Raw genomic sequence first — 26,519 nt, 5'->3', positions numbered from 1 at the left:
CTGTGGTTAGTTTTCTTTGCTAGTGATCTCTGTCCGGGAGGAACTGGTTGTGCTTGACGACTTAGCAAGCGAATCATTCGCAAACTGAAACACACCTTCAGCAATCATACAACAACGTCATACATTATTTAGACAATAAATTTCCCCTCACACAACTTTTCCCGTGTTAAATAAACTTTATTCATCAGTTATTTTGTTAATTCATTTGTATATTTTAAAATATTTCGCAATGCGCAGGGAATTTTAGTTCTAACGTCACCGAAATATTTAAGCAAAGTGACGAAGAATAAATATTAATGGCATAAATATCGGAAAATCTTCGAATCAAAGACAACTTTGTTCGCTGCATGATTACTCAGTCTTTTCGCTTTCTTTTCATTCATTCTGAGTAGAATAAATCTATTCGATACCTAAGATTGCTCGACATTTTAGGCAAACGTTCCTTCCTATTCCAAATTCCTCATCACACTTGATGATTAATTGTCATGTTGTATGAATTCAAAACACGAAAATCACTTGAATTCACGTCATCGCGGGTTCGTCACTTGTTCTATTGAAGTTTTTCGTTTTCTTCATGCTTGTTCTGGAGTTGCTCTCGCATTTGTCTCTCATGAGAGACAGTCCTGAAGCCTATCACGTCAATTTCAGATCATCTGGAGGATTTTGGATTCAATTACAGCGACGAGACAAGAAATAAAGATTGCAAATGTGAGAAATTTTGTCATATATTTTCTCCATCAGGATTTATTGTCAGACAAAAGAACGAAACAGTAACACTTTAAAAAATTGCGGATAAAATACAGGACATAGAAAAAGGACATTGCAATCTCTTAATCGTGACTAGGACTTCCAAAACGCTGAAGCTTTCTTGAAGCTCTCGTGCGAGAGTGTGAGTTTCTTCGTCGTTCTCGCTGTGTTTGTCGCATTTGACCTGCTGGACTGCTCAGGGAGTCTCTTGGGCGCCGAGAGGCGCTCTGTCACCTCCCTGACCTTAGCACTTAGCCCACCCATCTTCCGGCCAGCACTGGGTGCGTTTGCTGCGGTTCGATTTGTGAGATCTGCAAGAGAATCACAGTCAGTTATCAATGCCAATGCTAAAGGCCACCGTCAGTGACTTAAGTTGAGCTCTCAACAAAACCAACACAACATTACCAGTCTTTGAAGATCCTCCTGCGGAATTCTTTGCAAACACACGACTGTTGGGACTTCTGGTCCTCTGAATATCCTTCTTACTTGCCTTCACATCGAACTTCTCCTTCAGATGCGACACTTTCTTCTCCGGACTGATGTGAATGATGGGCACGGACAATTGCGGCGCCGAGTCCTTCCTCATGCTGCTCTCCAGGGACTTCTTGCGCGTCTGGATGGAGTTGGTGAGGTTGTAGCGCTTGATATCATACTCCAAGTCATTCAAGGGACTCAAATTGATTGGCGAGAGTGACGAGGATTTGTCACTGGCATCACTTTTCACCACGGAACCAGTTTCCTTTTGCTGCTCCGCGATTTTCTCCAGCTTCGACGTGAGAACTTCATGCGAAAAGCCACCCGTTGAGGCTTCCTCGGGCACGCTCTCCTCATTGTCGTCAATATCAAAGATTATCTGCAACTTGTTAGTGGTCGGTTGGGCGCATCCGCAATTTGTGGAGCACTCGCTGAAGCCAGAATCACTCCTCTCACTGCAGGCGCGATCTTTCACCCCGTTCGGCTTCTTCTTCTGCTCATCGAAGTGCACCTTCGTGGCTTTCTCCTCCAAGTCATCCACTTCCTCGTGCACTGAGGACATGTGACTGCTGAGGGAGGCCAGCAGATTCCCGGAGATCGACGGTCGAGGGCTGTTGGGTGCCGAAGAGGCGGCAGAATTGCGTCGCGAGTTGGCCGACAAAGTCGCCATCCGGCCAAGAGCTCTTATGGCATTGCCAGTTTTCTGTTACACGCACACATCGAACGAAAAAACACACCAACAAACATGCAAAATAAGAACGTAAAAGCACAGCAAAAGCAAACACTCGCCAACCAAATCTCACCTGCCACTTTCTGCGAATGATGAACTTCTTCAGTTTGTCGGTGCTGAGCTTAACATTGCTCATGTTGTCGTTCTCGAGCGAGAGCCACTTGGAGTTGAGGCACTCCTGCGCCGTGAGGCGCTCCTCCTTGCGATGGATCAGCAGTCCAGAGATGAATTCTTTGGCGTCTTGTGACACAGCGTCGAATGCCTCGTCCTCGAAGTCATAATCGGCTCTCGTGATGTTGGTGAATGTGTCCACGTCCGAATCGCCCATAAATGGCGATAAACCCGATAAACTGTGACGAGAAAGTCAGAAATTTAGTAAATGATATTCATTATACCAGCCATTATCGTTAATTGTATTCAAAGTGGCTTAATGTCTTTATTAAATGCCTCGTGCCGCTGTGACTTACAGGACGTAGCAAATTACTCCCACGCTCCACATATCGGACTGGAATCCAATCGGTTCGTAGTTGATGATCTCCGGAGGGATGAACTCTGGCGTCCCGAACAGGACGCGCACTGGAGTGTTGTCAGTCAAGCGCTGAGCCAGACCAAAGTCGATGATCTTGATTTGGTGGCTATTTCTCGTGTGACACATGATATTCTCGGGCTTCAAGTCCAGATGGACAACACACTTCTCGTGCATATAGCTCACTCCTTCGCATATTTGCCTGAGGAACAGGATGCAATCTCTCTCCGTGAGGGTGAAGTCATCCGCAACGACCCTCTCAAAAAGCTCACCACCAGTTATGCTGCAAATGTGACAGGAAAATCAATAGAATCCCCAAGGAAGAAGCCTGCAAACCACTTACTATTCCATCACCATAATAATCTCTTTGGTAGTCTCGAAGGTGGCGGCCAGTTGGAGGAGTTTGGGATGCTGCAGCGACTTCATGATGGAGATCTCTTCCTGCACTTTCACCCTGTCCTTCGACTTGATGCACTTGATCACTTTGGCGGCCAGAGTTCTGCTCGTGTCTCTCTCCACGACTTTGTACACCACACCAAAGCGACCTTTGCCCAGTTCCTCGAGCATCTCGAAGCGGCTCTTGAAGTCCCCTCCAGGAGCCACGTCCACCGGAGACTTTTCCGCATCTGCAGCGAGAGAGGCTCAGTTACCATTCGACCTGAGAGGCACAAAAGCTCACATTTACCTGTGACGTCTGGAGAGTTCATGAGTATTTCATCGCTGGCAAGACTCGGTTCGCTCTTCCCATGAGTATTTTCTGCCCGAACGCGGAATCTATACTTCAATCCAGGCGTTAAATCCTTGACAGTGTATGCCAGGGAGTCGACAACTTGAGCCACTTCCTTCCATTCCGCGTCATCCTCTTGCATCTCGAGGCTGAGGAGAAGAAGAAAACAGATCGTGAAGATCGAAGATTGAGAGTGCTTCGCAGCTCTTCTCACCTGAATCCCGTGATCATGCAGCCTCCGTCATAAGGTGGTCCACACCACGCCACGGCGACTCTGTCGACGCCCGGTGAGACGCTGGGGCGTCCTCCGGGCGGCTCTGGAGGACCCTCGACTGCCACAGAGGCTGACGCTGTGTCGCCTCCGTGTTCGTTCGCCACTTCTACGGTGTACTTGCCGCTGTCGTCGGCTGTTATGTCCGTGAGCAAGAGCACGGAGCGTCCCTTTGTGGTGCTCATGGTTTTGTTGCTTGTCTCAGATATGATGCGACCCTGAGGATGAAAATGAGACAGGCGGAATATAATAAATTGAATCATGACCAAGTGAAATTCAATACGAAAATTGAGGTTGCAGCAATTCACGTGGCAATTGTGTGATCTTGAGAACATGTTATGTGGCCGGATCATCTGTAATTTTCCCTAATATTTTGCGCGACGCGACGGTACTTCTCTCCGCTTCGCTGATCACTCTAATTGTGTGGCAAACGCTGAGGAGCGCTAGAAACTGGCTCTGATGCCAAGACGACACATGCGCGATCCCATAATCGTGCCACCAGTAATTGACGGATTAATTGAAATTGATTGGTGCATTGGCATCAATTGGGTCATACTCACTGCCCTCATCCACTTGACTGCCGGATCCGGATGGCCGGCGAAGAAAGCCTCCAGCACAATCCTGCCGCCGATGAGCGTCGTGCAGTCCTGCGGCCCGCTGAGGATGTGCGCCGGACACTGACTGGGCGGAACCTCGGGGAGAACGGCCAGGCTGGTGTAGACAATGGCCTGAGTGTCGTGTCTTCCGTCACAGTCGGCTCTCGTCTCTGCCACACACTTAATCTCCCCACTGTGATCGTGCTGCAGCCCAATGACCCGCAAAATACTCAAACCGTCTTCCTCTTCCTCAATCTACAAAAATTCAAGACAGAGAGAAACACACAAATCACTCGCCAATCCTTCCGCACAAGCACACAAATTTGCATTGAATGACTCTCTCTCTAAGCGCACACAAATCTCGAGAATGCCCTGATATCTGAAGAACATTCTGTGGTTGAAAATGCGGGACGTTTGTGCTCCACAAAATGCTCACTCAAAAGCGCGCACTCACAGTTTCAATTTAACAATTTTTTTTTGCCCATTTTGCGCCAGCAATTAACTGTTTTAGAGGAAGAGTCCGAGAAAGTGGGCTGAAAAGAGTAGAGGAGGAAAAAAACTACCGTGACCGAACTTATGAATTTGTTACCATCGACTATTTCCACTTGAGGAAATTCCGATATTTTTCACCTGCAAAGTCTCGCGCTCAAAACTACACTCTTGCTGCCTTGCTTGCCGCGCTCTGTGTGGTTTTTATCAAACATCGCCACATGAGAGATCATCCCGGCTGGCAACGTCGTGAGGCAATTCGTCAGCCGCAAGCGGTCGCGATTACACGCGTAATTATTAGCATTTACAAGTGTTGATTCACAGCGCTGATAGCCATTTATTCAGTCAATTGATAATTTGCAATCCGCTGGAAACCATGACGTGGAAAAGATGAGGTTGAAAAATTTACTTAAATGCCAGAAATATGTAGAAAACAGAGCTTTGTAATCAGCACAAACTCTTCACTTTTTCTCATCTTTTCTCAATTTTTAAAATTGAGATATATTTTAATTTAAGAGATGACACTTTTATAAATAAATACAGAGAGAAAACAATTTTTTTTTAAGATTGTAAAGACTGTTTCCAAATTATAATGAATTTCTTAAGTTTCCATGCAAATTTTCCGTAAGAATCGACTTAAAAACACATTTTGGGCGGTCTTTTCCCACCATAACCTCAAAAATTCCGTTTTGAAGCATTCTAGATCACAAAATAATCTCATTATGATTTGCCAATGATCTTAAAATTGCTAATTCACACTCAAAATCATCCAGAAAGATTTCTAAATGGACATTCCTTCAATTTCACATGACTATTTTTGAGGTTATGTTCGAATTCAATACAATTTGCAGTGTTTCATGGCGTCAAAGGTTCAGAAAAGGACTTTTTATTGCATGTAAATGTCTAATTCTGCCACCAATGACTGGAAATCTGTCCGTAATTAGTTACATAACCTAGAAAAAATATTTTTATTATTGATTTTGCTTGAAAATCCAAGGAAATCCAAAGAATCAAAGATAGTGCCCCACTTCTGATCCTTGATTTCTTCAACAGCTTGTTTTAAATCCGAAAATCTCTTCACTTTGAGTACTTTGCGCAGAGCGCACGCAAGTCAGTTGGGTTGTGACAAAGAAGAGACTCTGAACAACACACCGCAACTCAAAGGTAATTGTATATTTCACAATACCAGAATGGATAAGAAAAGCGATACGCTGAAGAGAGTGATTTGACGTCAGGGAATTCCACAACGAAATCATACACACACTTTATGGTGGTGTTTACAATACAAACTCGTTCGTTTCACGGCCTTCAGACTCCTCAACAACACTTATTTCTCTCTTTATCCGGCAATTTCTCTCTTAATTACCACTCTGACTCACCTGAAAATGCGCCGAAGGGTTTTGCCCAATTTCTCGGCCGTTGAGATACCACGAGATGCGCGACTGAGGCGGCGAGATTCGCGCTGAGAAGGCCACTTCGGCGCCCGGATGGGAGACAACTGGCAGCGGTGGCTTCGAGAAGAGCGGCCGCGGCTGCTCAGACACGCCGGATGACTCATGAGTGCACTCGGTGACGATCACCGGACAGGAGGACTCACACTCACCCGCCGGCGAGGTGATTACGCACTTGTAGACGCCAGAGTCCGGCACGAATGGATCGGCGATGCTGAGCACCAGCAAGCCATCTCCGTGATCGATGTATCTGGGCATTAAGAGAAGGCAAAGCCATAAATAGATTGACGCCTCGACAGACTAATGATTTTGATTGACGACAATTTAGACTCCTTATCTAGTCTTAAGGCTCTCTTTTTCCTGGGAATGACGACAATCGCTTGCCATTTAATGTGCACATCAAGAAGATGCATAAGGAAATAAGAGGCAGCAATATTGACTCATGCGCATAATCTCTTCATGCCTGTGGCACAAAGCTTTCGTCATAAAATATTCATGATCCTCTTTCGTTATTGTTTCCATGGAAAGAACCATCATGAATAATGTTTATCTCTCTCTGTTTCGAAACTACAAATTATGTAGAAAGTGAAATGTGGTTGCAAGAAAGTCTCTCTCACCTCATGTCATCAGAATCGGGAATGGCTTTATCGTCTCTGAACCACGTGTAGTCAAACACCTCACTGCACTCCACTCTCAGCTCAAGATCTAGGGCTGCTCCTTCGCACGTGCGAATGTCTTGGGCTTCCTCGGGCGTTAAACATTTCACAATTCGTGGCGGATTCACTGGATTGTCGGCGAAAGTCACACACTTTGAGGTTGTCATGATGCAGTCTTCTGTGTAAGCTACACACGTATAAATGCCCTCATCTTCCACTGTCACATTGTCCACAACCAGAACATTGTCTGCGATCTTTATCCTCTCCGATTCCTCCACTTCCTCACCGTTGTGGTAGAACTTCCGGGCTGGCGTGGAAGTTCCTCGTCTGAAGTCACACGCCAGCGCCAGACGACCTCCAATCGCCGTGCTGTTGCCCATCAGTCTCCGTGACCACACGCCAGCGCGTCTCGGCGAGGCACTGCTCGTCCTCAGCATTCTGGCCGATCGATCCCGACAGCAGATCACATCCAGCCGAGCAGTGGCCTCAATGCGCCCGAAGTCATTCTCGAGTGTGATTCTGTACAACCCGGCGTCCTCTTGAGTCACCTGCTCAATCTCCAGGATTCGCAGGTCGTCGCACTCCTTCACTGTGATCCTCGCTGTCGGCGTCACGATCGTCCCGTTCATGTCCCATGTGGACCAGGGCGTCGGATGGCCGGCGATTGCGCACTGGAAGCGCACATTTTCGCCCTCTTCGGCCACTTTATTCTGCGGCAGGGCGTAAAACTTGGGCGCGGAGAACTTGAGGTGCTTCGACGATGTGATGTCAATGCAGGGACTCCTGAAGGACATGGAGGACACGCGGTGTGGAGAACTGCTGCGGATGGGCGTCGTTCGCGGCGTGGATCTTGGAGTTGATTGAGCAGAGAGCAAAATGCCAGGCGGACGATTGAGTTGCTTGCTCAGGAGATTCTCCTTCTCCTCAGGAACTGACAAGGATAGTGAGAAGTGAGGAGAGAATTCTGGCTTGAAATTGGATTTACAGGATTCTTACCATCGACAATAAGGACTGCTGAGGAGTAGGTCTTCCCGATTGTGTTCGAGGCAATACACGTGTACGAACCTTCGTCCTCTGGGAAGATCCTGGCCAGCGACAGTGTGGCCTTCTCTCCGTCGTACTTGCTGGAGAAGTCATTTCCCATCTGCACCAGTCGTCCATCTTTCTCCCAGAAGATGTTCGGCTCTGGCTGTCCAATGACTCTGCACTCCAGCGTCGCTGCGTCGCCATCGCAGCATCTGAGGTCCTTCAGGTGGCTCAGGAATGAAGGCAATGTCTCCACATTGCTGCAAAGCAAAATGCACAAGATCTCACCAAATCCGCCGAAAAAGCAATTCAATCTTCTCACCTGTGCTTGATCGATCCTTTATCCATACTTTTCACCTTGTCTAAATCTGCAAATGGCATCGAGAGAATTTTTTAATTAGATAAATGACGTAATTGCGTGTCTTTTTTTCTCTCTTAACACTCTATTAGCCAATAAGATATGCCATGCGGGATAATTTTTTAATTAGCCGATATATTTCCATTTCATTCCCCACTCGCAACATTCGCGTATAAGGTAGAAAAAATCTCTGGTATTTTGTGACACGGCGAGAGATGTTAAAGAGAAAATTCACATGCGCGCGCAATAATCTCTTTGTTTTTACCTTTGGCATAAATCTGCAGGGAAATTATTGCTTTGGCCTCTCCATGGAAATTTGTAGCGATCACTGAGTATGTTCCGGTGTAGTCCAATTTCGCCCTGGGAATCTCTAAGCGGTACTCTGGACCATCTCCCACGCGATGGAAATGTGGAGCATCTTTGTAGTATTCCGGCTATTGAGAGAAACAGAAAAGAAAAACAGTCACAATTTCCGTCTAATTATCTTAAATTGCCAATCGCGAAGACTGCAAACTCTGTTTACAATTTATGGAAAACCACAGCCAAATACAGTGATCAATAAACATTGAGTGAAATATGAAAATGATGTGGTGAATTCTTATTAAACGGCCAACGCGAGAAATCGCGCATTTCACTGCGAATTAATATGATTACACACACGCTGCAATTGCTGAATTCACACAACCCAGATGTCTTCTCCCTCGCTCATGATTATGACAAATGGGAATCAATTTGCTTCACGCAATGCTCTTCTGTCAATATCAATTATTTCCTCCGCAGTTCAATTGATCTCGCTCGACCCATTTGAGTGTGTTATTGAATTAAACTTGAGCCACTTTCGGCGGCTGAACACACAATGAATTCTAACACAGAGCGACGTCTCCCCCATTCGCCGCATGGTCAAGAAGACAAGATTAAGATCTGCAATATTCACTTGCGATTAAATGTCGAACGTCTTAGCAAAAAAGATCTCTAATTCTGTGCGAGATACTTTTTTAAATAACAGATTGTCCAGTGCAAATAAAAACCTGTTGCAGAAAAGAGGTGTGAGCAGTTGACTTGAGAAGAGGCTAAGAAAGTGTAAAATATATGTCGTTGTTCATAAATTTCATTCTCTGTAGAATGTTTTAGGAATATCCATTAGAATTTTATAAGACAATCCTTGTTTTACAATAGAGTAAAATTGAATACTCTAAGAGATATTTATACCAGAATGTTATGTTCTTATTGTTTAATCATGAGACACGCAATGTTCAGTGGTTTAGACATTCAAGAGAGCTTTCGATAGATTGTCGTACGACATTCCGTACGCCATTTCCCAGCTTATTTTCTTAATGTTATAAAGAATCAATGTATTTTCTGCATATAATATGCGACAGAATATCGTAAGCATGTGCAAAAGACATTCACGGGACTGTCTTGTGATTTTCTCATGACCTTCTGACGACAGTCCTGGGGAAACCCTTCTGAATTTGAATATTGCGGAACCTTGAGCGTCTTTTTCCGGCGCTTCGACTCCCACCACAACTACACCACTTTATTTAGTCACTGAAATGTGGTTTTGCGATGTGTGCAGAGTAAGTAAATTGTGATATGATATAATAAGACACACTCAATCTTCAACTTTCGCAGTTTGATGTTTGCCTGAGATTATATTCTCCCCGCTGGGTTGAGCGACTCAAGTTGCTCCATAGAGCAACATTGACGAAAAAAGTAGTGTCTCGCATGAATCACACGTCCTTTACCGTATATGAACTTTTAGTGTAAATCAACATTTTTCACAATATCGCATGAGACAAAAGTTTCGCTGGTGTGTGCCCGTGAAGTTGATTATAAAAGTGGGAAAAAAAGAGTCTTATTGCTCGCTGTGAGAAAAATAAAATCCTGGGCGAGAAATATATCAAATTTGATTGATTTAGGAGATGCGTGACCATGCAAATTGAGGTGCAGCACGACCACAAATCACTGTATCTACAAATTATAACACTTCGCCATGGCTAAATACTGGTCAATTAATCCCACAATTAGCAACAACTCCTGCAATGGTGTGATTGTACCTCGAGAGGCTCAACACTGCGAAAGCCTGGCGGGAAATCCTCTGTGCAGAGTCGTCCACAAATGGATCACTCACGATTCACACGGCATTCCTGAGATGCTTTATGTTTTATGGTTTGTTTTGAATGTCAACGCTTCACCCAGAAATCACGAGCACTCCGCAATTCGACCCACGCGTTTCAACGACTCGAGCTCAACTGGACCTGAAGCGCCACTTGAGATTCATTGATCCCTCTCCTGCTCCGCCACCACCTCTCTCAGTGCTCTTCGCCGCGAGAGTGGGCACACATTGCGTGCCGCAGCTCAATTGTCATCTCAGATGGTCGCTTCCTGTGCCACAAATCCCGCCTCGTCATCTGTCCGAACTTCCCCCGCGCGAAGGTGTGTGAGCCCGCGATTCACCCCGCCAAATGGCATCTTCAGATGCTGCGAAGCATTGCCATTAGGCAGTTGCTCACTCGGCGAATTGCTTCCAATTATGGTTGTGTCGTGCATAGCGCCGAGCAGAATTTGCATATCCCGCATAGTGGAGCCAGCAAAACATCAGCAATCTCTGCAAGAGCTTGTGTGGATTCAGCAGCAGGAGGACTGGCAATTTTTCAACGTGCGTCGCTACTCTTTGGCTTATAAATTCACTTGAGAATGACAAACATGCCGACAATCTCGCGCGGTTACGCGATGTTTAGCGCCATGCACGCACTGTTGCGCTCAGAATTCAATTGAATCACTCTTTTCTTCTGGCCTTTTATCAATATTCTTTCTCATTTAACCATCGATTTAAATGTAATGCTGCTCTATGCTTGATTTCTAAATTTCTCAGAGCATTTACGGATTACATTGAATAGAATTGCAATCGGTGAAGCCGCAGCTTCGCCTCGCCCAATTCACTTAGCCGAAAAGCAATGAGAAAGAGAAATTGCAAGTAAAATGCTCATGTTCCTTTTCTATAACTAATTAAACAGTATTGCAATTTGGCATTTTTGACATGATGATAAAATCTCATTCTGCCCGTTTTCAGCAAAACATCGCGGCCACACTCTGTGTCTCCTATATTGAGGGTGTACTTTGCTCTCCATTCATGCATTATTTAAGTCACTCAAGCGATCGCTTTGGAAACTCTTGCGAGAAGATATTGCGCTGCACGACAAGAGATTAATCTTGGCGAATTGAGGCACTCAATGGAGATGAAAAAAAGCACTCTCGTTCCATGCTCGAGCTGGCAATCCATAAATGAAATTGCTGTACAAGAGATTAGACAGAATATCGATGAATTTCACTCTTTTACAAGGTATGCGGATTGTTTTGATTTTTCAGTACAAATTGTACATTTTCGTTGGCTTTTTATCTCTTTATTTCTTGGCTGTTTTTTTTGCGAGAGAAATGCGGCGTGAAGAGAAAACAGGTGAAGTGGCAAATTTAATTACCGCCAATCTGAAAAAAGCAGAGATCGTGCCGAAATTCCAGCAGAACACAAAAGTTCATTAGAGCCTCTGTGAATAGTCTGAATGGCACAAGAGTGCGCAATAAGAGATGTGGTAATGACCTTTCCAATCGTGTAATTCATCTCAACGCGTTCGGATGTGCAAAAAGTCATCGTGATCGCACCGCTGAAAAGAGTTCATTTACCAGGAGAGTTATGAAAACATATAAAAATTACTCTCCTCAAGATCACCCCGAAAAATGCTTCACGGTAATTGTTTAAGAGATAAAAACTTAATTCCATTCAATTTGCTTCTCTTAAGAATTAATCACAAAAAAACCCTGTAATGAACATAAAGTAAATACCACACAATTTTGATACCATTTAAGGCATGAAGGTTTCATAAACGGCCAATTCGCATTTTGGGTGAGAGCAAAAGAACATCTGCGGGCAGAAATAATGTGCATGACCCCGACTTGAGGTAGAAAACTAATTTAACATTTCCCACTATGGGAATGCCTGCAGTTAAACGCGAGCTCACCTTAAGGAAATCTCTTAGCCAGACGACATCGGGCTTGGGATCGCCAATTACTTCGCAGTGAATGATCACAGTGTCGCCCTCGTAGGCTTCGCTCGAGCGTGGCTTCGTGATGAACATCGGCTCCTTGGAGTACCTGCGAACGGAAGAGGATTAGCATGGGCTCAGGAGGCGCTGGGCGACGTGATCTTACGGGTGATCTCCTTCAGTCACTCTCGGGATCGCTGCTCTGTCCGTCTGATCATCTGACGAGCCCTCAATTGTGACTCTGCAGCAACTCTCAGCCTGACCGACAGCATTCGAAGCCACGCAGGTGTAAATCCCAGCATCGCTAGTCTTCGCATCGGCGATCACAAGTTCAACGAAGCCGTTGTGATCCAGCGTGACAACAATCCTCCTGCTAGGACGCAACTTCGCCCCATCTCTGTGCCAAGTGACGCCGACAGAGGGATAAGCCTCCACCTGAGCGGACAGCCTGATCTCTGAGCCTTCGCGGAAGGTGTACAGAGGATCCAGACCGCAATAGAAGTCCGGAGCTATGTAAGCCCGAATGCCCTTGTCCACCACGAGATTGCAGTGGCAGGACACAGAGCCCATCTCGTTGCGAGCCGTCACGGTGTACCTTCCGCCGTCATCCAAGGTGGTTCGCAGGATCTCAAGGGTGTAGAAGTTGTTCTCGTTCCAGACATTGAAGCGATCTTGAGAAAAGAGTATTATTTTTACGATCGTTAGTCATGGAAAATTGTGCATTTCTCACCATTTTGCTCGACTTCCTTTCCATTCTTGAACCAGACAACTTCGGGCAGGGGCAGACCTATGCATTGGCAGGTGAGGCGGACGGGGAAGGTGACCTGAACGCGACGATCTCGCAATCTCATTGTGAATTGAGGCTGCATTTCGCTGATGAGACTCTGGAAACCAAATGAATGTCGTCAAAAACTCTCAACTAATCTTCGTGATTGTGATTCCACTGACCAGATCAGTCTCTATGAATCGCTTGAGCTCGCCGTCAGCTTCGAAAATCTTGCGATCCTCAACAGCGAGCAAGCGCGCGAAGGTTGAGACTCGTCCAGCTCTGTTTGTGGCTTCACAAGTGTATCTTCCAGAATCCGTGCTCCTCACACTGACGATTGTCAATTTGCAGACCGATCCTAGGGACCTGCACGAGATTCTATCCTCGCTCTCCAGCTCCAGGCCGTCTTTGTACCAGATCACATCGGGTTTTGGGTGTCCCTTGACTATACACTCCAGCGTGATTTCGCGCTCGATGAGCGCCTTCAGCTGTCCGGGGAGGATCTTCGTGAACTCTGGCATTTGGACGGGAACTCCGACGAGGACAGACTGAGATGTCTGCACAGACGGACCCCAGCCGTAGCGATTCCTCGGCGTCACGCGGAAGTGGTACTCGCAGCGCTGCTGCAAGTTGAAGGCGTCGAAGCTGTTGATGGGCGTCACTCCCAACTCAGTCCATCGCGCGCCGCCGTCTTTGCCCACCAGCCAAGCCTCGACTTTATACGCAATCACAGGCGCGGCGTCGCCGGGCGGTGGCTTCAGCCACGAGAGGCTGACGTGATTCTTCCCACTGTCCACGACCAGGGGCTCAGCGGGAATGGGCTCTGGTGGATCTGAGAGCACAACAGGTCATCAGCTCAAGATGCAATGCGGCTCCAAAGGAGAGCAGAAAAAAGCCACACACAAGTTTGAGTGTTTATTCAAGCATAAGAAAGGCAAACAGCGGCACACGATCGTGTTCGTGTTGAAGCACAAGATCGCAAGATGATGATCAAACAAGAAAGCAAGAGTTGTAAGACGGTGTTTTTCTTCTTTATTACAATTAAGCATATACTTTTTGACCTTCTTAGTAAATTTCCACATCATTTGCCAGTGTATTACAATATAAGTGAGAGCAATTGAAGAGTTATAGAAGTGAAATTGATTATTTAGATATTTAACATAATTTTGCGAACATTCCGTTTCATCGTGAAAACCTACAAGAAGAAAATATTCAGGTGCTGAGAAGATATTCAAGAGTGAAGAAACAGACTGTGACGATTGATACGGACAAATATTTGGACAATTTGACGTCATAAACAAGACGTGAGACACGGAAAGATGAATTTTTCACTGAGTCACAGAACAATTACTGAATTTCTCTTGCGAAAGGTTGATTCACAATCACATTTTCACTGTACAAATGAGTGGATTACAAGAAGACAATAAAGGCACATGAAGATTCTACGGAAATCCCGTGAGAAATCTCACAGAATATCCAATAAATGACAGGAAATTCCGCTAGAATTTGCTTAACACAAGCGAACAATCACACGACTTGTTAAACAAGCAAAGAAAGACACAAAAAATGGTGAAAATACTTACTTTTAAAATATGAAACTTCTGTGCTATCCACGGTTATCGGTGTGTAATTCCATTCCCTCGATGGCGTTATTGATCGCGCTCTTGCTTTAACCTGTTAACGGCAGCGATATTGTGTTGCTTAGGATTAATGATCTACATAATTCAATTTGAATGGAAAAACCAGAAAGTAAGAAAATGGCAAAAGCGAGGATCGGTTGTTAGTGTGTAAAAAGCCAGCATGGAAATAGATAAGAGAAAGATAAGCGTGAAAAAAGAGAAGCCATTGAGAGTTTATCAGATGTTTTAGTTGGAAATTCTGAGCGCGAATTTTACCTGTACGGCGACAAATGCTCGATCAATGCCAAAGCGGTTCCTCGCCATTATGCAGTACGTTCCTGAATCCTGTAGGCTGCACTGCTCGATATTGTATCGGACGTAGTCGTCGTGCTTCTCTTTGTAGCACCGTGAGTTCTTGGAGAGATCTCGCAATCCTTTCAAGAAATACACTGCAAAGAGCGAGAGAGTCATTTTTTCTTCCCACCTTTCGTGGCTTCGCCGCACTCACATTGTGGCTTGGGATCGCCCTGGATCCTGAAGGAGATCTTGAGGTTGTCGCCAGTCATGAGGACCATCTCCTTGGGCGGTCTGTCGAGGATCTGCGGCGGCTTGCCACCCTTCACGGTAGCCGGCGCGATCACGTGCACGTGCGCGATGCTGTCGGACTTGCCAAATGCATTTGTGGCGCGGCAGGTGTAGGTGCCGGACTCCTTGGCCGTGGCGCTCGACACTGCCAGCGTGTAGGTGCCCTCCTCGGCATACGTGTTGACCTTGTCGCCCGACGTCAGTACGTCCTTGCCGCGTAGCCACTGCACGTCCACGGGCCCGTGAACCTCCACTTGCAGACCGATCGTGCCGCCGATCGGCACCAGATTGTCCGTGAGCACAGTGGAGAAGTGCGGCTTGTTGGGATCGCGATGGTAGAAGCCGTGCGTTCGCTCCAGGATGCTGCTGTCCTTGCCTGTGAATTGCACCATGTGCTGGATCTTGTCCGAGTGTCCGGGATTGTCGGCCTTGCAGATGTAGATGCCATTGTCGGTCGGCGTGGGTTTGCTGATCAGCAGACGACAGAAGCCATCGTAAGAGTCCTGCTGCTCGTATTTCTTGTTCATGTGCGTGTCCAGCTCCTCGCCGTCTTTGTACCATGTGATCGAGGGACGAGGCTGGCCACGAACGCGACATTCAAGCACCAGTTCATCCACGTTAATGTTGTAAGTGTCTGCAATGAGACCAGAGATCAGTATTGGTTCAACAGAGGGAGAGACTTATGGCTAAGCGACAGAGGATGAATGCAAATGAGAAAGTGTGTAAGTTTTCAGTAAGGCATCCAAAGCTAATTCCTCGGGGAAATCTCGCCAAATACCTTTGATACTCCTGGTAAAAGTGGGTGGCATTGGGGTGGTTTCAAACCCTTCGTACACCTTCAATTTGGAACTCGACTCCGCCTGACCGTAGCGATTCCGCACAACACAAGAATACTCTGCAGAATCATCTGGAGTGGCGCCGAAAATCTCGAGCGTCGCCAGGCCGTCTCTGAAGATCGTGCGATGACGCGAAGAGCTCTCCAGTGGAATGTGATTCCTGTGCCAGACAACCTCAGAGTCGGCATCGCCCATCACGTTGGCTATCAGCTTGATCGTCGATCCCTCGGCGGCTGTTCTGTCCATCAGAGAAGTGGTGAAATAGGGCTTCTTCCTCGTGTCTCTGTGCCTCAGTGCTGTGTGCGAACTGGATGGCTTCTGCGGCTCTTGCTGGGCCTTCTCGAGATGTCTTCCGCGGATGATCTTCCTGCCATCGAAAGACAGATGATGATCAAGCTTGACGTCAAAATTGGTATCCTGAATCCGACAAGAGTAGTTTCCACTATCATCAGCTCTGGGATTGCTGATTATCAGCCTGTTCAAGCCACTTTTGTCTGAGAAGTAGTCGAATCTCTCATCCTGCAGAGGTTTATTGTCTCTAAACCATGTGATTTTCGGTGATCCTCTTGTCATGCACTCGAAGATCAGTTGATTGGTCTTCTGGTCATAGAAATCTGCAAGAAATTAATAAATCTCGTCACTAAATGATTAAAAATACTCTCAGTAGATGAACTGACCTAGTAACTTATCCGAGATCACCATCGGCAATTCCTTCTTCTGCACTTTCTCATTGACGATCACCTTCGCCGATGAGTAGATCGCATTGATGGCATTTTCAACGCGGCACGAGTACTCGCCAGCATCGGAGTGGGTCAGATTGCTGACGGCGAGCGAAAATACGCCATTGCGACTCTCTGTGGAATACTTGATGGGATCGTGAGGAATTTCTTGGCCATTCCGCAGCCAAGTCACTCTTGGCTCGAGTCCACGCACGCAGCACATCAGCTTAATCGTCGATCCTTCATTGGCCGTTGCATTCTTCAAATACACCTCAAAGACCAACTTGTTCCTCTCCGCCTCGCGCATCTTCTCCGCTCGACTCTGCGGCTTCTGCGCCACTTGCTCATCCTCCTGCTGAATCCTCTTTCTGGGCAGAAGATCCTGATCCTCTGCCTCGGCTTTGGGTTCCTTCTTCACTCTGGGCAAGCCAATTAAGGAGTTCACATCAACATGGCAGGAAACCTCCTGCTCCTGCTCGCTATTGTGCAATTTGCACGAATAAAGACCACTGTCTAAGCTTTCGGGGTGAGATATAATCAACTTTCTGAGATTGTTTTCTGATATGAGAGCGAATTTGTCCGTGTTTGTGATTTCGACATTGTTCCTGAACCATGAAATCTGTGGGGGAGGATTGCTGACAAAACACTCAAGGATAATTTCATTGGTTTCTGGATGAAATGAATCTGCAAGAGGGAATAAATACCAATGACATTTATCACAGGCACAAGGATTCATCATAGATTTTGTCACAATGTGGCTTCAGAGGACTCTCGAGGACTGCGCGTGATACCTTTCATGGCGCTGGTGAAGACAGGCGGAAGATCTGCCGTCACTGTGGCGCCTTTTATTGAGTAAATCTCCAGGAAGGCTGTGGAGGATATAGTTCCGCTGGCGTTGAACACATTCACTTTGTACCGTCCTGAATCGTCCTTCCGGGGATTGAGAAACTCCAGGACAATCAATCCATCCTCACAGGACATCTTCACGGGCGATGTTGGCGTATAGGATTCTCCATTCTTGAACCACTTCACCTGCAGTTCAGGTCCCATGGCGAAGCATGAGAACTTCACTGGAATGCCTTCTTCGACGGTCCTGTTCGTCAGGTGGGTGAGGAAAATAGGCGTTGTGTCTCCTGCCAGGAGATCCGAAGTCTCCTTCTTCTTCTGGCCCCGCTTCTTCCCGCGCGCCTTGCGCGGCGCTTCCGTCTTGATCTCCATCCTGAACTGCACAGGATCACGGATCAAACTGAACTGATCACGTCGCAATTACCCATCGATTAGCTCGTCAATTAGGCGGTAATTGCGCATGAGTTGCCTCATTACAACCAGGAAGAGAGTCTGCTGAATGCCACATTGTGATCATATAAATTTAGACATCGAGATTCAACTGAGATCGCAAATTGAGGGTTAACGGAAGCCTCAAGCTTCAGGTTTAGACTTACCACAGACGACAAGAGGAGCGAGACACTCAACACACAACGCAATGCATGCAATTTACCAGAAATCGGCCTGGAGAATGTGGGTGGAATAATGTCGACTGGTGGCGGCGCGAACACTATCAGATTGCACACGGAGGTGATTTCTCCAGCGGCATTCTTGGCTGAGCACTTCCACTCTCCCGCATCCTCGGGTAGGACGTTCAAGATCTCAATCAGTGCATTGTTCTCCTTCGTGCCGTTCTTCACGCGCGGCCCAGCAACGACTCCGCATCCGTTCTTCGTCCACTTGATCTGCGGCTCTGGACCGTCCACGATGCAGAACAGCTTCAACTTGGCCCCCACGGGAACGGTTCTGTCCGCAAGATGAGCCACAAACTGCAAGCGACTCTTCATGTCCACTGGACCTCCAGCTTCGGCCGCTTTGGCTGCCGCCTTGGCCTTCGCCTTCTTGCCCATCGGCTTCCTCTTGGGCGGCTCCTTGACTTCCGGCTCAGGCTCTGGCTCCAGCTTTTTGAGCTCAGCATCCCTGCCCTCGAACACTAAGTAGTGTCCTGTCTGTTCGCGCTTCAGCTTGTTCTCCGCAATGCAGGCGTACACGCCGCTGTCTTTGGGCACTGGTTTGGTGATCAAGAGATGGCAAACGCCATCGTCCAGCTCGAAGAACTGGAAGCGAGGGTCGGTGATCGGTTCGCCCTCTCTCATCCAGCTAATGCTAGGTTTGGGATCACCGCGAACGTGGCACTCCATGAGGATTTCATCGCGCTCGATTATGTACTTGTCTGCAAAGAGAAGTCATCAGTTTGCTTGGCAATTCCATCAAGATTCGATTCTCACCCTTCAGCCCAATGACGAAGCACGGCGGCACTTCGACGTCCTTTCTGTCCTCGTAGACCATCAGCGTGGCCGTCGAATTGATCTCTCCGGCGATGTTCCTCACCACACACTTGTAGTCGCCAGTGTCATCGAGCTGAGCGTCGAAGAACTCCAAGATGCCCAGACCGTCACGACTGGAGTTGCGCACTGTGGTGCTGTAGTTCACTGGGTTGTTGTTCTTGAACCACTCGAAGTGCGGATTGTGGCCGTCCACGTAGCACGAGAGCTTGACTTTGGATCCAACGGCACACACTCTGTTGGTCAGCGGCGCCGCGAAGGTGAGCCTCGTCTTGGCGTCGTGAATCACCCTGTCCAGGCGACTCGGTGTCTTAGACACCGTCTTCCTGGGCGAAACATCGGCAGATCCTTCCAACGCCACCGCGGATTCTCGCCTCGGAGGAGTTGGAAGCAGCGCTTGCTCGCGGGCTCGGCGCTCTGCCTCTTCCTTCTCGCGGATCTTCGCGTGGTCCACGTGATAGACTCCGTGCACAGGCTCCGTTTCGCACACTTCGCGGCCCTCGAACAGGACATAGTGCGAAAGCTCAGCCTTGCCCATGTGGTTCTCCAGCTGGCAAATGTAGCGTCCGCTGTGACTGCGCTGAGGATCGCTGATGACGAACTCGATGCTTCCGTCTTCGTGCTCGAACTGCTGGAAAGTGCCGTCTGGATTGACAGTGAGGCCATCCTTCATCCAGGACACGCTGGGCATCGGTTGGCCACGGATGTGGCTGTCGATGATCAGCTCATTCGTGTTGATGTGATAATTGTCTGAAAAGGTGATTCAAAGGTCACACACATCCGATCGAATCCGCGCAATTCGCTTTACCTTTGAGCGCTCTAGTGAACATCGGCGGGAAGTCCGAGGTGAGGTGAGCAGAATAGACGTCCAGACGACAGGAGCAGGTGATGGTGCTCATGGAGTTCTTCACCAGCACAGAATACTCTCCCGAGTCCTCGACCTTGGGGCTGAGGAAGTGACACGTGAGGAAGCCGTCGGCATTATTCACCTTGAGCACTGGCGACGGGGCGAATCCTGCCCCATCCTTCAGCCACTTCACATTTGGATCCGGTCCAGCGACGAAGCACGTCAGCTTCACAGGCTGGCCCTCCTTCACAGTGCGACTCGTGAGGAAGGATTGGAAGACCAACGACAACTTGGCGCTGGGAATGCCCGTGGATGTGGGCTTCTCCTTCTTCTTGCCCATCTTGCGTCCTTTTGGCTTCTGTTCGTCGCGCGGCTGCACGTCCACAGGTGCGATATACTGTGCCTGCACGAGCGTTCTGTGCGCCACTTTCTGCATGCCTTTTGAGTTGCTGGCCGTGCAAGAGTACGTGCCGCTGTCCTTGGTCGACGGGGCGTGGATCAGCAGTTCGCACACCCCATTAGCATGCTCCACCTGTTGAATCCTCTCCTCTGGCGGAATCTCCACCTCATCTTTCATCCACACGATCTGCGGTCGCGGATGAGCGCGCACCTTGCAAGACAGAATTAAGTCGTTCTCCGCGGCGTGGTAAGTATCTTGAAGGGGTAAAAATAGCACATCAATCGATTTGATTGCATAATCATTGCATTCTAGGAGTGATAATTGGCTTAAGGTTGCACTATGAGAGCTCAGTGACGGATTTATGCGCACAGACACTATAAATTATACGTTCTTAAGTGTTTCTCATAGGAAATTTCTCAATTCGTTTCAACCCAGAAGTATTTTTGTAACCCTTTTCAAATTAACTATTTAATTCTCCCCTTGCTGTGCAACATATTAATTGATATTGTTTGAAATAGTTGGAAAATTATTCAGAAAATAGAGAAGAATGTCAATGACACACACCTCTTCATTGTCTCTTTAATCTTGCTTGACGCTGAGGAATTTGGATGATTGAAAAACAATTGGGGAGGTTCACAGACTCGTGAAATTGGCTCTCAATCGCCGACTTAATTATAGAACGCCACTTGAGCTTACCTCTAATTGGCAAAGTGAAGATTGGGGCGATCGCGTCGACATCCTCTATTGCATAAACCGTCACTTGCGCCTGGGTTGATATTTCACCAGCGGCGTTCTTGGCCGTGCAGGCGTAGACTCCGGAGTCGTCCAGCGTGAGATCATTGAGCTCGATGCACGCGAAGCCCTCCTTGGTCGAGTTCTTGTAGCGCGGCGACGGAGCGATGCCGATGCCATCCTTGGTCCACTTGATATTGGGCTCTGGCCCGATAACTGTGGTCGTGAGCTTCAGCTTTGTGCCCACATTCACTGTCATGTCGCGCAAGTTGTTGGAGAAGGTGAGGATCTTCCTGTGGAGCAGAGTCTCTTCCTTGCGACGACCCTTGCCCGCAGCAGCGGCTGCGGCCGCCGCCTTTGGCCCGCCCTTGACACCCTTCGCGGCTGGCTTCTCCTTCTTCACTCTCTCGCCCTGATTATCATCCTTCGGTCTCTCGGGCAGCGTGATGTGCGGCATCAGTTCATCGGTGATCTCCTCTAAGGACTTCTTAGAGTGAGCATGGAAAATGCCCGCAACGTGGGTCACGGCCTCTTTGCTCTCGAAGTACAGATAGTGCGAGGCTTCAACCTTGCCAGCGGCATTCGAGGCGAAGCACACGTACTTTCCACTATCATTGATCGTTGGTTTCGAGATGAGCAACTGACACAGGTTGCCTTCGTGAACCACGCGATAGCGCTCGTCATTCAAATCCAGAGCAATGGCGTCTTTGGCCCACTCGAGCTGAGGTCTAGGCTGACCACGGATGTGGAACTCCACGATCAATTCATCTGTGTAGATGTCGTAGGAGTCTGAAAGACAGAGACTTGCCATGAACTGCCGCTCAATGCTCAGACGAATGGTGCTCTAGAGGGAACAGAGGGAGTCACAAATGATGGACAGCACAAATGAAGATACCTTTAGCTGCGATGACTGTCGGGATTACGTGGAGTTCACTTGAGAGCTGGTAGATTGTCACATTGGCCTGAGTGGAGAGTTCCCCGTTCTTGTTCTTCACCACGCACTCATACACTCCGGAGTCTGCAGGAGTGGGATTTGGCATATCAAGTACCAGATATCCATCGGTCGACGTGGTCTTGATTGACGGCTTCTTCTCCATAGTGAAACCATTCTTCAACCACTTCACCTGAAGATCCGGCCCAGATACACTGCAACTCAATTTCACTGGTGTTCCCTCGCACACTATACGATCCGTGAGATGGTTCAACAGAACTGGTGGCTTCCTGGATTCACGCTCCTTCTGCCACTCAATATCGCGCTCCTTCTCCGTGAGACTTTTGTAAGGAAGTTGGCCCTTTCTCGGCTTCTCCGGTGGGAACTCGAGATGGATGGGCGGCGGTGGAGGTTCATCTTTAACCTTCCTCCAGATATCAGGATCGTAGTCAGGCTCATAGACTGTGAGCTTGGCAATGAGTTTCTGCTCAGCAATATCGTCTTCCGTATATACTGGCGACGGAGACTTTGGAGTCGGTTCCTCTTCTTCCTCTGGCTCCTGATCTTCATCGTACTGATACTCGTCCATTGGCTCCTCTTCCTGCTCTTCCTCCTCTCCCTCTTCCTCACCCTCTTCTTCCTCCTCCTCCTCTTCTTCGGGCTCTTCTTCTGGCTCCTTAGACGGTTCGCGTGCTTTCTTGGCGATTTCTGCCGCTTCCTCTGCTGACTTCGTTGGTGTGGCTCCCTTTGGCCTAGGCGATGGGGACTTGGACTTCTTCTTCGGCTGTGGCTTCGTGGGTTTCGGGGGCTTTGGAGCCGAGTCTGCCTGATTGAACATACTCGAGACGGCGAGTTTCTTGGGCGGAGCCTTTGGCGGTGGGGTGGCACCCGTTTTCCCGGCCGCCTTCTTCTTTGGCGACTCCTCTTTCTTCACAATTTTCTTTTTCACTACGGGCTTCTTTACTGCCTTCTTTTTCACCACTTTCTTCTTCTTGGCACCTGGTTCACCGCCCTCTCCCGTCTCACTCACTTCTGTACCCACAGATTCAGCCTCACTCACCGGCGCCTCACTCTCTGATCTTTCCGATCGCGTTTCACTTTCATCCAGTTCGCTGGCGCGGTCATCGACACTCATTATACTGGCATCATCGGCAATTTCCTCTTCGTACTCCTCGTACTCAAGGATGAAATCTCCGTGGGAAATGTCCATCACGGACGCCCTGTCGATTACGGAGAAGTCCGATGTGAGCACCTGCACTGGATCATCTTGGATGGCCGATGAGATGTCCATAACGAGAGCCTGATCCAGGACGCAAAGCGCCGACACGAGCGTGTGAGGGACATTTTGGCCAATTTCATAAGGTGTGGTCTCGCGATCCTGACGCGCCAGAAATGGCGTGACACTGCGGCTGCGCCGGCTGCGGCTCCTTCGCAGGACATCTGGAGTTATACCGCGCTTAATGATCGACTGAGGCACCTGAATGCTCACGGTAGGTTTCTTTTCCACCAACACGTCCGCCATTGTTGGGACCACCTGAGAACTGGTCAGCAGCACTTGACAGAACGCACTGATTGCACCCTTCTGAAGACATCGATCGCCCAGCTCAATCGACTGCCTCTGACCAATTAATCAGTTCTCGTGGCATCGCGCCAAGGGATATAATTAACATTGACACTGCCTCATGATGTGGTCGATTGCAATTTGCCATTGTACTTGACGCACTCAATTCATGAATTGAAAGAAGATAGAAAATACATTATTTTCGATTTAGAAGAGAAACGATCGATCAATGCGTTCTTGTATTGTTTTCCTCAGCATCAACCACATAATTGGTATACATACCTTTCGTGCGCTGCTTCATCAACCGAATTTATCTAAATTATTCGGTCATGATTGGTCTATTTTGGTCTATTAAGTGTGTACAAGAGTGCAAATCAATTATGTGAGCGCAGCAAAATGAAAACGGGGGTGATTCGTTAACTTGGGTCACTGCAACGAATTTACTCACTCATAAAACAAACATGCGGCTATAAATATGTAACAAATGTACAGTGAGTGGCAATTAAATAGGGACAGATTAAACTCTGGGACAAATGTGTCTCACAGCTTCAACTGTCGTCATTTATTTATCACACACTGTATGCTGCAACATAGAACTTGATCTCAGTTGAATATTTCCTCTACATCTCGTCAAACTATCTGGTGGAGAAGGAAGATTAAAATGTAAGTCTTACCTCGAATTCCTCGAGTGAAGAGTGGCGCGAATGCGTCATCGTCCCGACACTTCTCGTAAATAGTCACCATCGAGCTACTCTCGACGGAACCATTGCGATTCTTCAGGATGCAAGTGTATTCACCACTGTCGCTCACGGTAGCGTCTAGAATTTCGAGAGCAAGCAGACCACAGCTTTCCCGGATGCGATATTTTCCTCCACTTGAAATGGGTTTCCCATTCTTCAGCCACTGCACTTGATATTCGGGACCAGTTGCTGCGCACGATAGTTTCACAGTTGATCCCACGCCCATTGACCGATTCGTCAAAAACATCTCAAAGGCAGGTTTCCTCTTCATTTCGCGATCCTTCTGCATCTTCTTGAGATCCTCCATCTCTCTCTTAACTGCCTCAGTAAGCTTTTGATCGTTATTTAGAAGAATCTGTCGGTTGCTGTTATCCTCATCAGTCACACGTGTCCACTCGCGGCCATCTTCCATATAAGCGCGAGTTTCCAAAGCTTTCTGGTATAATTTCTCATATTCCTCATCGGCGGTCAGACTTTCAATTTTTTCCAATTTACCATTCATGGGCACTGAATGACTGTCCCCATTCTCCACACTACGGAAACCATTAGTCTCAGTGGTATTGTCTGGGCCATCCGTTTCAACTTTCTTCTTCGATTTCAAGCTAGTTCTCTTTACTTTTGGCTTTCCTATATCCTCTGACTTCTTCCTCGCTTTCGTCACGGCCTTCTCAGCCTTGGCTTCTTCCACAACGGCGGCTTCTTGAGGTTTCTCGGCTTCCTCTGACTTCTTCCTCGCTTTCGTCACGGCCTTCTCAGCCTTGGCTTCTTCCACAACGGCGGCTTCTTGAGGTTTCTCGGCTTCCTCAGACTTCTTCCTCGCTTTCGTGATTGCCTTCTCAGCCTTGGCTTCTTCCACAACGGCGGCTTCTTGAGGTTTCTCGGCTTCCTCAGACTTCTTCCTCGCTTTCGTCACGGCCTTCTCAGCCTTGGCTTCTTCCACAACGGCGGCTTCTTGAGGTTTCTCGGCTTCCTCAGACTTCTTCCTCGCTTTCGTGATTGCCTTCTCAGCCTTGGCTTCTTCCACAACGGCGGCTTCTTGAGGTTTCTCGGCTTCCTCAGACTTCTTCCTCGCTTTCGTGATTGCCTTCTCAGCCTTGGCTTCTTCCACAACGGCGGCTTCTTGAGGTTTCTCGGCTTCCTCGGACTTCTTCCTCGCTTTCGTGATTGCCTTCTCAGCCTTGGCTTCTTCCACAACGGCGGCTTCTTGAGGTTTCTCGGCTTCCTCAGACTTCTTCCTCGCTTTCGTGATTGCCTTCCAGCCTTGGCTTCTTCCACAACGGCGGCTTCTTGAGGTTCTCGGCTTCCTCAGACTCTTCCTCGCTTTCGTGATTGCCTTCTCAGCCTTGGCTTCTCACAACGGCGGCTTCTTGAGGTTTCTCGGCTTCCTAGACTTCTTCCTCGCTTTCGTGATGCCTTCTCAGCCTTGGCTTCTTCACAACGGCGGCTTCTTGAGTTCTCGGCTTCCTCGGACTTCTTCCTCGCTTTCTGATTGCCTTCTCAGCCTTGGCTTCTTCCACAACGGCGGCTTCTTGAGGTTTCTCGGCTTCCTCAGACTTCTTCCTCGCTTTCGTGATTGCCTTCTCAGCCTTGGCTTCTTCCACAACGGCGGCTTCTTGAGGTTTCTCGGCTTCTCAGACTTCTTCCTCGTTCGTGATTGCCTTCTCAGCCTTGGCTTTTCCACAACGGCGGCTTCTTGAGGTTTCTCGGCTTCCTCAGACTTCTTCCTCGCTTTCGTGATTGCCTTCTCAGCCTTGGCTTCTTCCACAACGGCGGCTTCTTGAGGTTTCTCGGCTTCCTCAGACTTCTTCCTCGCTTTCGTGATTGCCTTCTCAGCCTTGGCTTCTTCCACAACGGCGGCTTCTTGAGGTTTCTCGGCTTCCTCGGACTTCTTCCTCGCTTTCGTGATTGCCTTCTCAGCCTTGGCTTCTTCCACAACGGCGGCTTCTTGAGGTTTCTCGGCTTCCTCAGACTTCTTCCTCGCTTTCGTGATTGCCTTCTCAGCCTTGGCTTCTTCCACAACGGCGGCTTCTTGAGGTTTCTCGGCTTCCTCAGACTTCTTCCTCGCTTTCGTGATTGCCTTCTCAGCCTTGGCTTCTTCCACAACGGCGGCTTCTTGAGGTTTCTCGGCTTCCTCAGACTTCTTCCTCGCTTTCGTGATTGCCTTCTCAGCCTTGGCTTCTTCCACAACGGCGGCTTCTTGAGGTTTCTCGGCTTCCTCAGACTTCTTCCTCGCTTTCGTGATTGCCTTCTCAGCCTTGGCTTCTTCCACAACGGCGGCTTCTTGAGGTTTCTCGGCTTCCTCAGACTTCTTCCTCGCTTTCGTGATTGCCTTCTCAGCCTTGGCTTCTTCCACAACGGCGGC

General features: G+C 48.2%; 1 protein-coding gene across 1 annotated transcript; it reads right to left on the bottom strand.

Moving 5' to 3' along the window:
* Positions 1-875: 875 nt before the first annotated feature.
* LOC132264198 (muscle M-line assembly protein unc-89-like) lies at positions 876-26,473 on the bottom strand (the record flags this gene model as incomplete). Its single annotated transcript, XM_059764311.1, has 29 exons — positions 876-1,058; positions 2,025-2,301; positions 2,419-2,760; positions 2,821-3,103; positions 3,163-3,353; positions 3,419-3,693; positions 4,036-4,326; positions 5,940-6,261; positions 6,629-7,598; positions 7,664-7,953; positions 8,016-8,061; positions 8,317-8,485; positions 12,068-12,200; positions 12,258-12,762; positions 12,822-12,975; positions 13,040-13,689; positions 14,441-14,531; positions 14,753-14,925; positions 14,985-15,695; positions 15,840-16,511; positions 16,575-17,300; positions 17,408-17,840; positions 18,059-18,834; positions 18,890-19,696; positions 19,755-20,447; positions 20,890-21,769; positions 21,849-23,410; positions 24,092-25,422; positions 25,594-26,473. Coding segments are annotated over 29 exons (14,693 nt in total), but the record flags the coding sequence as incomplete, so codon positions are not given.
* Between the last annotated feature and the right edge of the window lie 46 nt (positions 26,474-26,519).

Source organism: Phlebotomus argentipes, unplaced genomic scaffold, assembly GCF_947086385.1.
Source record: "Phlebotomus argentipes unplaced genomic scaffold, Phlebotomus argentipes genome assembly contig_32, whole genome shotgun sequence".
Classification (NCBI taxonomy): Eukaryota; Metazoa; Arthropoda; class Insecta; order Diptera; family Psychodidae; genus Phlebotomus; species Phlebotomus argentipes.
The sequence above is the reverse complement of the archived record's forward strand: the minus strand, read 5'-3'. Positions and strand labels throughout refer to the sequence as shown.